The 12,259-nt window shown below is 47.0% G+C and overlaps 1 protein-coding gene across 1 annotated transcript in view; it reads right to left on the bottom strand.

The window, feature by feature from the left end:
* ANTXR1 (ANTXR cell adhesion molecule 1) overlaps positions 1 to 12,259 on the bottom strand; it is a 78,153-nt gene that overhangs the window by 57,035 nt on the left and 8,859 nt on the right. Inside the window, 6 exon segments of the mRNA XM_039564287.1 lie at positions 4,314 to 4,394; positions 6,257 to 6,325; positions 7,996 to 8,075; positions 8,853 to 8,886; positions 9,617 to 9,698; positions 12,120 to 12,191. Coding sequence (XP_039420221.1) covers positions 4,314 to 4,394; positions 6,257 to 6,325; positions 7,996 to 8,075; positions 8,853 to 8,886; positions 9,617 to 9,698; positions 12,120 to 12,191 — 418 coding nt within the window.

Raw genomic sequence — 12,259 nt, 5'->3', positions numbered from 1 at the left:
CCAACTTTAAATTGAAACATCTGTAAGGAAGGAAGAGCAACCAATACAATAAATTCTGTAAGAAAAAGATAATTTTTTTTTTCTCCACAGTCACAGCTCCCTGCCTCAAATACCTGATTGCCAAAGCTGCTCAGAGAGCCAGGCTTTGCTTTTTAAAACATTTAAACAGAAGTTTGAGTTACTCAGGAGGCAGGGCTGAAAGTACCAAGGGGCTGAAGGAAGCCGGACGGTCTGAGCTGGTGGGAGGCTGACAGGTGAGGAGAGAGAAGATTTGCAGGAACAAGGTTTTACAGGAACTGTCAAGTGGAAAAAAAGAGAAAGTCAACAGTTGAGAACAGAACTGAGAAGGACTAGAAGAATTTAAAAGGCAGAATAAGGAAAGCCACAAAGAATGTAAAATACAATCAATACTTTTCTTTTTTTAACGAAGTAAAACCTCACATGGTTAAATTTGAGATTCACAATTTCTACTCAGATATTTGCAAACATTCTGCTGCAAGGCAGCTCGGATGGAGAAATAGCAGGTGTCTCAGTTAGATGATGCAGATCTCCCAGTCCAGTCTAATCCCTTTACATGACTATAAAAAACTGGCCTTAAACACTTTTACAGTGCCAATTGCAATATTTATTTTGATTTAGATTAAGTTTCCAATGCTCCAAGCACACACCCTAACTTAAAGTGAACATCAGGCAGAATTATTGCAAAAGGCAGAAGAACTATTACAAAAAAATTCCTTTATGTCTCTTCCTCATTAAAAAACACATTCAAAAAGCATTCAATGTCTTCATTGTGGATTTCATCAGATCTGTCCTTTTCTGAATGCACAGCCTTGGTGGGCTGGAGGTGCAGCTCATCCCTGAGGTCTGGCTTCCCCGGGAAGCAAATCCCGTGGAAGGGTGGTGGTGCAACCTCCTGACTCTTTTACCTTTCTGCCAGGGGAGGCACTCAGGGCCACGAGCCAGGAGAGGCCCAGCAGGTCACTGGGCCCTTCTGGGGACAAAGGGAAGAAGGGGAGTGAAATTCTGCAGCTTTCGCTTGATATATTCTGCTCACGATGAGCACACAGCCAGATCCCTTCACCACAGCAGCTGCATATTCCTTATACATTCTTTTCACCAAATTTGGGAATTCTAATTAGCAAGCAGGATGCTGAAGTGTGATAGAAGGTTACTGCCTAATTAGTGTTATTGAGAATGACCTGCAGCCTGGTGCCCGCTGCTCGTTAGCAAGCTCTGTCCAATTACTGAACGCCAAAGTCTGTTGCCAATTACAAAACAGCCATTTATTTAGGAAGTGTTTCCTGTCCAATAATATCTACATGAGCTAAGTAAAATAAATGCATTTAAGTCCTTCTTAAACATGCATTTGGGGGAAGAAAGAAGTAGAAAGTTGATCATATACCATTAAAATTAACAAGAAACACTGTGCAGCTGAGGCTGGGGCTTATCAGCTGATACACATGTTCCGTATCCATTATGGAATCTGCACTTACAGGACGTGTTTGGAATTAACTTTCTCTCATCCCTGTCCCCACTCAGGGGGTCTCACCCCTCTCCCTGCACCAGGCAATCTGCAGTTTCTCATCTGCCAGTGAAGCTTGAACAGACAGCTCAGGATGGGCACACAAAGCCATCACCACATTCCTCACAGCGCCTCACTCATGCTCACACCGAGTGCTCTGCAAAGTCCCCACACTGCACATTTCCAGCACTGCAGTTTGCCCCAGGAAACACTGGTATAACAGAAGTATTTAGTGTATTGCCAAGCTAAAACTTCCTGGGGTGAAGGGACACCTTGAACTGCCACATCAGTTCTGAGCTGCTGCATCAATCCTAAGAGCTGAGGCAGGACCTGAAAAACGCTGAGAGTAGCTGAACACCACTGCAAGAGGATCCAAAAGGAGCACACAGACATTAAACTTGAAAGGATGGACCATTTGTGCAATTCATACAGATGGAAGACAGTGCCACAGGCTACTTGATGCTACTTCATTTCTTATCCAACACAAATGCTTCCTGCAGCTCTCAGACCTCTTGCTAAGGGACCCACGATTACAGCTCTGAGATAAGCTCCAGGCTGGTGCCATGGTTTAACACATGGCAAGGATCAGGGAGTGTTCCTGTTCCAAGAACTGCTCCTCAGTCAGCTCCTGTTACAGGCTTAAAGCAAGGTGATGACAGGATCCCATCCTGACTTTCATGTTGCTTCATGTTCCTCGCCTCCAGCACTCCTACCAAAGCTGTACTGGGCAGGAGACAAAGTTGAATTTCAGGTTTTCTTCTAAGACTTGCTTCATTTGCTTTAAATTGACAGGTTGATCAGCAGAAATTTTTCATAGCAAAGGAAAATTTAATAAAATAATTCAGTCCCTTCCATTAACTTCCCAGCCTGCAATCAATCAATCAAATCTGCTTCTGCTCCACATTGTTCCCTCCTGACAAACTCAAATCACTCAGTCATTACCAGGGGGAAGCTGGAGTTTTAGCAGTGGCTTTTGCACGATGAGGCAGAAAAAGAAATTGGTTTGCTTAATAAAAAAGTCACATTGGAACTCATGGGAGAGAAAGGACCATACCCCACAGCGCACTGAACACCCTCAGCTCCCAGTTTAGGAATCAGGTTTTTGAGCATGACCTCAGTGTGGGATTGGAGTCTCCTCTCAATTCAGCACCATCTCCAGGGCTTGGTGGTGCTTGGAGGAGACAATCCCTCCTGGAGCCCTGGGAGCAGATCTCCCTGCAGCTGCTCACTCCCAGCTCTCTGGCTGCCACAGAAAGGAAGGGCAGGTGCTCAGAAACATTCCCAGCCCCACCACCCCGAATATCTTTGCTCAGCAGATCCAGGGGCCCAGCTGAGGCCAGCCCCGAGCTCCACCACTCCCAGTTCCCACCCTCTTCCCTATTCCAGAGGGACTTCCAAGTCCACCACCTCTGCACACTCAGAGGGTTGAGAAAGACCCACTCAGGACAGGGCAGGAGGGGAAAGTCAGGGCAGCTCACACTAAACCCCTGCAGACCCACACCAACCCAGGTGTTCACATCTCCAGAATTAATTCAAGCACTCATCTCCCCAGGCTCATCACTGGATCTCTCCTTCCCCTGTGACACCAGCCAGCAGTTGTAGCCTGATCAGTCCCCTCTCCCCGTGGCTGAGCATCCTTGCTGTGCCAGCCCTTACACAGGAACTGAAAGGAGTCTCCAGATGCCAGGGCCCTTTCACCATTAACACTCCCTGTGACCACAGAGGCTTCGTCTGCTCCAGCACAGGGGTGCTTTTGGCAAGCATGAGAAAAGTAGGAAAGAGGGACCTGATTTTCCAGCTAGAACAGGAATCTACAGATTGTTTGTTGTTCTCTGGAGTGATTAATATCCTCCTTGTCATTCCTTTCACTCACAAAACCACTTCCCTTCTCCCCAGGCTACGGCAATGACTCCACTCCAGTGCAAGTGCTCAGGTCACAGATCATCACTGTACAATTGCACTTCCCTGTGACCCTCCCTCCCAAGCTGGGAAACCTTGCACCAGTCAGCTGGAGCAGTTCTTGACTGGCTGCCTGGAGGCTGAAGTCTTCCCACTCTGTTCAGTGCAACTGGAAGGGGAGTCAGAGCTGCTGCTGGAATTCATTAAAAACAGCTGCAAAGGGAATGCAAGGCTGGGAAGCAAACTATTGCTTTTTTGTTGTTTTGTTGCTTTCTGAAATGACATGCAACACCTGATGGTCCAAGAGAGCTGAGGCAGTAGATCCACGCTCAGACAGCGCCAGGAAAACCAATAAGCCAGGGATTGTATTCCACGTCCGTGCAAGAGCACCAGGGAAAATTGAGCCTGTGCTGAGGGAATGGTTTTGCTTGGAATTGCATTGTCCAAATAGTGTGTAACCACCGTAAACAGAGAAATCTGAGCCCCCCAGTGAATCCCCCCTCCCCAGCTCCACGTTGTAGCTTTCATCTGGGTTTTATCCCCCAAGCAGCCTGCACCAAAATGAGAACACGCGGGGCCCCAGACGGATTTCCCATCCTTTGTAGCCACAGGAAGCAATCGAATCAGCCCAGCCACTGAAGTGGGCCAGCTCTTCTACGCTGCACCCAATCCCTGCAGGAAATTCCAGGAGCTGGGAATAGGGAAACCTAGGGACCTACTGATAAACTCAGCCTTGAAGTAGCATTTTAGTACAAACCAAGGCTGCTTCCTTTGGGCTAAAGGATTCCGTGATTTTTCAGCAGGTTCTTGTGAACACGGGAAAACCAAACCTTGATCTGTGCAGGGTAACACCAACGTGCACAAGTGCAAACACCCGAATGAAAATACTCACAGAGTCTATGATCCCCTGCAGGGCTTCAAACCCATCATTCACTGGGAAGACGTGATCTCTGCTGTCAGCAATCCGGGCCAGCTGACGCAGTGGGGAGAGGAAATAAGACAGAAATGCAAAGAACGAGATCAGTCAGCCAGCAGGCAGCAAATTAAGACTTCTCCACATTAATTCACTTGCAAATAAAACCCTCAAATACTCAACTCCTCTCTCTGGATTGCCACTGTATTATGGTTTATTAAGCAGTAAAAAGTTTATCTTGTCAGCCTGATTGACTTTCTAAAGCTCTGTATCAGGGTTCAGAAAAGACTTGGAGACAAGACAGAGAACGTGGCTTTCTCTGGTCTAATGATCTCTACGGCAAAGGTTGCACCCAAAAAAGGTTGGACCCTATAATCATGGAGGTCTTTTCCAACCTTAATTCTTCCATGATTCCTTGAAATTATATCTCACATGGAGATACAGGCCTGATTCACCTTTCCTGTCAGGACAGAGCTTTGTCTCCTGGTCCCACGTTCAACCATCAGAGAGCCAAAAAGAAGGAAGCAGGGAGGTAACAGGAGATGTTTTGTGAGTGGAGGTTGGAAGGTCTCAGAGGAGCATTCAGAAAACTCCCTGATGAGGACGAGGGGCCTTCCTGAGGTTGTGGTGAGTTAAGGGGAGCCAGGACAGCACCTGCAAAGAGCTGCCTGCAGGTTCAGTTGCCAAGAGCACGCCAAGGGTTAAGGCAGAAACACAAGCCCAGCTCGGCAGTAATGAGCTCTCCATGCATCTGCTAGAGCAGGCTCAGTTTGAGTGCTGCAAGGCCAAGGCTCGTTCCAGGAAATCTCCCCTGGCAGAGGTACCCCCAGCCCAGCAGGTCTCTCTGGAGCTTCCTGGAGCTCCGCAGGCTGGAGGCAGCAGAGCAGCCTCACATTCCTCCCCAGACCCCACGGGCTGCCCCAGTCCAGCTCCTGTCACTCCAACTCCCAGCTCTCCAACCCCTGCCCTGCATCCAGAGCCATCCTGGGGCAGCTTTCCCCTGCTGCTCCAGGAAGGGCAGGAAAGCAGCTCATTGCTGGCTGTGAGCTGCAGAAGCTGCTATAAAAAGCTGGATGTTTACAGCTCCCTCACTTCATTCCTCCTCCTCATCCATTCTGGGGCTTCAGGCACAGCCATCTAATGCCAATTAATTTTTTTCACCATCTAAATGCCTTCAAGGAGCAGCTGCCTGAGGTCTGCTGCTTTAGGTCTGGTCTCTTGTGCCATTTTTATTCTCTCTTTGCTTCTTCTATGACTTACTCTGGGTTATACCAGTCTCTGCATTTGATTCAAGGGAGATTTTTCTAAACTAAGTGTGGTTTGACTCCTTTTCTGAAAGCTGAAAACCTGGGAAAAGTCTTTCAGCCTCCTCTTCAGTGCAATGGGGCTGTGCAAGTGCTTCACTCATGTTAGCGAAATGTCACCGTGTGAAATATACTTCATGGACATACCAACATTCATATGATAAATTTATAAGTCAGACAAAACACTGTGAAATACTCATCACTAATGAAGCTGTTTGCTTTTTACGGCACAGTTTTCCCCTGAAAGAAAAGCTGCACTGAAACTGAAATGTTATATGGCCATACTTCAGTTTTATGGGGAAAAACACCCCCACAATGTCTTCCTGCCTCCAGCTCAAGCCAGACAATTTGCTGTCCTTCCTGTCTTTTCCCCTGCTGTTCTCGAGCATTAGCAAGAGTAGCTGGGGCAGGCAGAGGGGCAGCTCTGCACATCTGGAGGTTCAGACAAAAAGGGACCTAAAGCCAACAAAGACCCAGACCCAGCCATGTCAGGAGGTCACTTCAGACAGGGAATGAAGGAGATGAAAACTCCTTGAAGAGCCTTAAGCAGGGGATTCAGGGGTGTGTGCCCCTGTCCCAGCTTTGCCGAGCACTCAGGGACCACAAGGCCTCCCTCACCTGGGTCTCGTTGAAGTCTTTCACACCCACACAGTACACGGTGGCTCCCAGGTCCCGCGAGCGATTCGCCTGGAACGGGGAGAGGAGGCAGGACAAGGTTACCAATGGGATGGGATGCAGCTTCCTGAAAGCTCTCAGTCATAAATCTACTCTTTCTCTGTAAAATGAGCAGAGGGGGAGCTATCAAAAGAGGACTTGAAAAGTTTTCCTCCCTGATTCTGTAAAATCAGGTTTTATCTGCTGCTAGAGTTGCTGTTGTTTAGTAAAGCAACTCCCAAGGTATTTGGTGGATTTTTTTAACCTAATTACTTCACATTTCTAGCTCCTCCAGCTTCCCAAAAAAGATGTCAGACGGGCTAAATCAATTTTCTTTTCATCATTTAGGGCACACAGTATAACAGTAACCTAAAACACTTTTGTGTTTTCTGTTTCAGACAGGTGTGCCTGGCCTCGTGATATCCAGAGGTGAGAGACAGACCCCATTCCACCTGCCCTAAAACTGCATCACTCCCAGTGCTTACACAGCATCCTGAAATGAAGGGAGAGCATCCCCAGGTTTGATTTTCCCAGGCTGTTTCATTGAAGTTGCATTTACCATTCCAAAGGCAACTGCTCCAAATGCCTAAGTGTGAATTCAGCCATTTAATTGTATTTCAGTGGAACAAGAACACCCAACCTGACTGAAATCTCCTTCCCAGAAGAGATGGTGGCAAGTCAGATTGTATGGGAAGACTGTAGCAATGCAGGTTGTTCACCAGCAAAGTGCTTTTTTAGCAGAAAAGCACCATTCCAGTTTTACCCTGGGAAGCTTCAACTCGAACAACTGCAGCAACTCACAGTGTGAGTGCCGAGTTCAGGATCCCCTTCTACCAGCCCATAACTGCTCCTCCCCAAACCAAAACAAATATAACACTTCTGACCTTTCAACTTGTTCATTCACCTCTAAAAACAAACTTGTTTTTCTTGTGGATTTTTTATTTCAGAGGGGAAATAAAAAGAGACGAACCGTAAGGAGGGGAACTGGAGATTCAGGAGGTTTGCTGGAGCAATATTGGTTTTACTCTACAAACCCATTCTTTTTGTTGTTATTGGATTTAATGCTGCACTTTGGACAGACTGAGAGGAAAAATTCTGTCCATAGCAAATTCATGCAGAAATACCAACTTCCAAGTTTAGGTCACCCTGGTTTGTTTGACTGACAAGTGCCAATTGCTCATCTCTTCAGGGAGGACTGTCCAGAGGACAGCAACAGGAGCGTTCTGCAGCAAAGCTGGCAGTGCTCACGCCACTGCTTAGCTGGCATTCTGCATAGCTCACTAATTTAATGGGGATGTTGAGAATATGTGCTCGAATCTTGGAGGTGTTTGTGGAAACGTCAGATTGGATGATCTGAAAGATCTTCTGATGTGACAGAAGCCATCCTCTTTCTGCAGTCATTACTTTTTGTGGGAGAAAAAAAGTGAAAGTGAGAATATTCAGCATTTCCCAGAGCAATCCAGTAAATACTGAAACTTTTCAGCTGTGAACAATTCCTTCTTCTGGTGTTTATTTTTAACTGGAAGTTTTAACCCCTCTCCCGCAAACTGGTTCAGCTGTGATGAGTCAGAGGCTGCTGCTGTCAATGGTTATCCTTCAGATTCATGTCTGCAGAGCACCAAAGTGGAGTTTTCTTTTGCATTCACAGCAGCAAGCCCAGACACTGCACTGTCTCCCTGACTACAAATGTGTAAGTCACTTACCTCCCTCTCCGAGTAGAAAAATAGATCTTCGTGGAGTTCTCCATCTGTCAATGCAATGATGACACTGGCAGTTCTGTAACCTGCACACACAAACCTCTTCAGTCCCTTGGCTTGGGTTGTGTTTGTTAAACCACCTCCGAACACACCCTGCCAGTAGCACACTTAAAGGGCATAACTTGGTGGTGTTTCAGACCAATAAATGAGACTGCAGCCATCAAAAACCCAATGCAATTTGTTCCTGGTTAGCTCCTGATTTTATGAATGCTGTCAATTCAAGAAATCCAGAGGGGTTTTTCCAGCTTGTGATAAAAAGCTCAGTGGGGATTTAGACAGAGATGGTGGGAAAAGGGCCTAAAATCTTCAAGATTCCTTAGTAACATTTCAGGAACATCATTAAACTTTGCAGCCTTCCCTTCCTAACCAGAAAGTTTTCACATCAATGACAGGGAAGGAAAGGACAAACATTTTTCCAGTTGTCTGCACTTACTGCTGGTTTTAATAATTGCTGGTTAAAAAATCTTTTACCTAACAGCTTCTCCATGTACTTGTGCTTCAGAAGGAAGAAGAAATGGTTACCCTCCAGCAAAAGTAAGGTACCAGACAGTTTTGGTGAGGGTGAGCACCTGCAGCCAGCCTGGCTTCTCACTTTTGGCCTGAAACACTTCAATTCCAGCTCCTTAAAGCTCCACTTGTTCTTTTTCCCTCTCAGGAATACTACCCTGACTAGCACCACATTCCTGCAAGAATAGAAGCCACCCCCAGCCTTCCCACAGCAAAGCTACATTTCAAATCTGTTAAAGTTATCAGTCAAAAAGAAAGAGAAAAAAAACATTCAATGGATTGAGAAAGTCTCTCACCGTGAACGTTTTCGTAGTAAATCTGTTCACTTGCCTGAAATTAAATCAGAAGATTATTAGCAATAAATCAATAATGAGACCTTGTGAACATCTACTCATGCACCAGAACGGAAGAGAGAGCAGCAGGGAGGATGCCACACTGGCAGTTTACACACGAGCTCTGCTTTCAGACGTCTGATTCACAGAGCAGGGCTCCTGCCCAGGCTCTGACTGCATTCCTGCAAGGTCTTATCAGTCAAACCAACCCCAGTGTTGTCTCCCTCTATTCTTCTCTCTGGAAATCCCATCCACTTCCATCCTCGAGGAACATCCTGGGCCCAATGCTAAATATTCCCCAGCACCTCCAGATCAACTACTCCAACTGCAAATAAACCAGCAGCTCTGTCAGCTGAGTGTCTGCTGTGTGTTCACATCTCAATGATGGGGCAGCACTTTCAATAGGCAGACAGTTCAAAATCCTCCCCAAAACCCACGTAGGACAGAGATGGAAGGGAGTGCAGGAGCTCAGGTTTAGAAAAACTCATGAGCTTGTAAAACATGTAAAAAATGCACCCAGAAGGAGAAGGTCAGAGCAGACAATAACATCTGCATTTATTTGGCCACCCCAGGTGTGAGCTGTGGCCTCACCTCACTGTCACAGGACTGCAGGCCCAGGTAGGACTGACAGCTTCCCACCCAGCAGAGAGATTTTAACCAGCCCCCTGTGTTCTACAGCTCCTGAGGAGCAGCAGACACTGCTCAGGCACTGAGCCTGCACCAGTTACCCTCTCAAATCCTTCGTGCATGTACGTGTCCCCTCCTGGCAGCACCTTCTGCAGCTCCTCCAGGCCCTGGCGGATCTGCTCCCTGGAATGAAGGCAGGCACTCTGTTAGATCCAGGAGCAAAGCCACTGGGATATCCTGACAGCCAGGTGAAGGCAGAGCCAGACACAGAGGGGTGGGAGGAAGAGTTAACCCAGTGTTTACACGGGCTAGATACCTCTCTAAGGATGTGGAACCGAGTAGCTGTGCTCCCAGTGTTCCCACAGCCTGGGGAAGGCATCACAACAGCACCACCTCCGAGGTCAATATCCACACATTTCATACATTTCTTCCTAAATAAATATTCCCTGGTCAAACCTCAGCAGCTGACTTGCACCTGGCTCACTTTCCTCATGTTTGCTGACTTGAGTATACGAACATTACCAAAGAGCCACAAGAAATGTCCCTCTCAGACCGTCCTGGCAACTCCAGTTTATATGGATGCTGCATCTTCAGTTCCTGGTCAAACTGACTTGAAGACTGAAGCCTCTCCCAAAGGCTTTTTGTGAGTCAGGGTATGTATTTTAATTCTTTTTAGGAGTGCCAGGCACAGTGACAGCTCAGATGCGGGCTCTGTGGGATGGATGGTCATTTGTTGTTCCACTGAGGGGCAGACACCAAAGTCTGGAAGCCAAGCACAGGCCAGGAGTGTTTAATGCAAGATAAAACCCTGCAGTGTGTGGGGTGTATCTGAGCAAACGGCACAATCTCCATGGGAAAGGGATGAAGTCACTGCAGGCAGGGCCACAAAGGCATGCCAGAAGCCAGCTTTGTCTCTACATTTTTTAACCCCTTCAGAAAGCCCAGTTTGTGCAATCCCATCCTCAGAGGTCACATTGTGAGGCTGAATGCAGCAGGGCATTCACATTGCTCAGTCTGCACAGCAAAGACTGGGGAGCAAAGACTGGCTGCTTTTACCAAGAGATGAATTACCAAACTTTCAAGAACCCATTTTGTACCTGTGATATCCCAAACTAGTTAGACACTGTTACAAGGTTCCTCCTCTCAGGCACCCATGCACATACCAAACCAAGGCTGGATATAAAATGGAGCATTTCCTGTGATCAAAACTATTTTTCAGAGGTAAACACTGAAATTTTAAAATATGCAGCAAAAGTCTCTAAAATCTGTCAGTCCAGTCCCCTTACATGCACAGTATTCCCAAAAGGAATGCTCAGCACCCTCAACCCTCACATTCAGATGTGAAACACCACACAGACAAGGCAGGGAAGGTTCTCTCACTGCTCCACTTTCCCAGGTGAGGGAGGCCAGTGTGAACTAAATCAGAGCACACCCCTTGTTTGTCAGTGCCCAGTAAAACCCAGCAGCTCTGCACTCAGCTGGCTCTGAGACTAATGCCATATCAATATCCTGCTCCCAGCCAACATTTCTGGGACAGCTGGGTAAATATGGAATACATTTCCACATGGGAAGCATTTCAGTCTCGCAGTTCAGAGCCTGAGCAGAAAGGAGATCTCTGCGATGGGGTTTGCTCATAGGGTGGGACACAGCAAGAGGCAGGGAACAGGTTTTCCTCTGGCACCCAGTTAAATAAATATGGCCCATTCTCTTTATCCCTGTTGCTGCAGTAAGTGGCAGGAGATGCTGAGGCTGGCTGGGTTTAAGGACGTTTTCAAGGCTGGTGTGTGTGCAGTGCTCTGTAGGACAGCTGCCAGCTTCCTCCCCATGGCAGCTGCTCTGGTATGCGATTTCAGACATCCAATATGTAAAACACATGCTGACTTATACACCCTACACATGTGGTACATATATTTTTGCTCCACGTGGCAATGAAGTTAACAGAGGAAGCGAGAGCGATTTAAGGACCTCATCCAGCTCTCCTTGGAAGTCAGAATAAAATTTTAAAAAAATCCATCCCATAGATTTTACTGGGATTAACTTGGGGGTCTAGAAGGGGGTGGCAGGAACACGCTCCACAAACAAGGCAATCAAACTATTATTGCCAAAAAATCCACACCCTTGCACTCCATCCCAAACATTTGTCTGTGACATACCTTCAGCCCTTCAAGGAAATCACGTTCCCCTCTATCCCAGGAGTGTGGGTGTCACCTCTGGCTTCCAAGCCTGCTTTAATGGGAAGGGAGCTTCACCTATTTGTTTGCAGAAGCTCCCAGAAGATGTTTCACAAGCACTGAGTCTCTGATTCTCTGACAAAAGCCTGAATCTCTGGGGAGTGCAGACTCCCTCAACGAAACCAGTGTGAGCTAAAACCCTGACAGCTGACAGAAGGACATTTAGAAGCTGAAATTAAGAAGGCAACTTCTGCCCTGAGAGGCCTTAGTGCATTCCAGTGTGTGAGCATGGGCATGTGACTCTACCAATTAAATGGAGAGGCACAGAGGTGCCGCAACACCATTCCCAGTGGGCTGGAAATCACTGGGAAAGGAAGGTGAAGGAAACTACAAGGACACAAAAGCTGCTGTTGACCTTTAAACCTCTTCTTACCTGTCTTCTGTTAACCTCATTAGAATTGTCCCTCTAGTTGAAAAAACAATGAAGGACATCCTCAGCTGAGGGCTAGAGGAGAGAAAAAACAGTGAATTAATTTGGTGGTGCAGAGCAGAGCTTGCTGTGTGTGTAACACA

Source organism: Corvus cornix, chromosome 22 (assembly GCF_000738735.6).
Source record: "Corvus cornix cornix isolate S_Up_H32 chromosome 22, ASM73873v5, whole genome shotgun sequence".
Lineage (NCBI taxonomy): Eukaryota > Metazoa > Chordata > Aves > Passeriformes > Corvidae > Corvus > Corvus cornix.
This window is presented reverse-complemented; position numbering and strand designations above follow the sequence as displayed.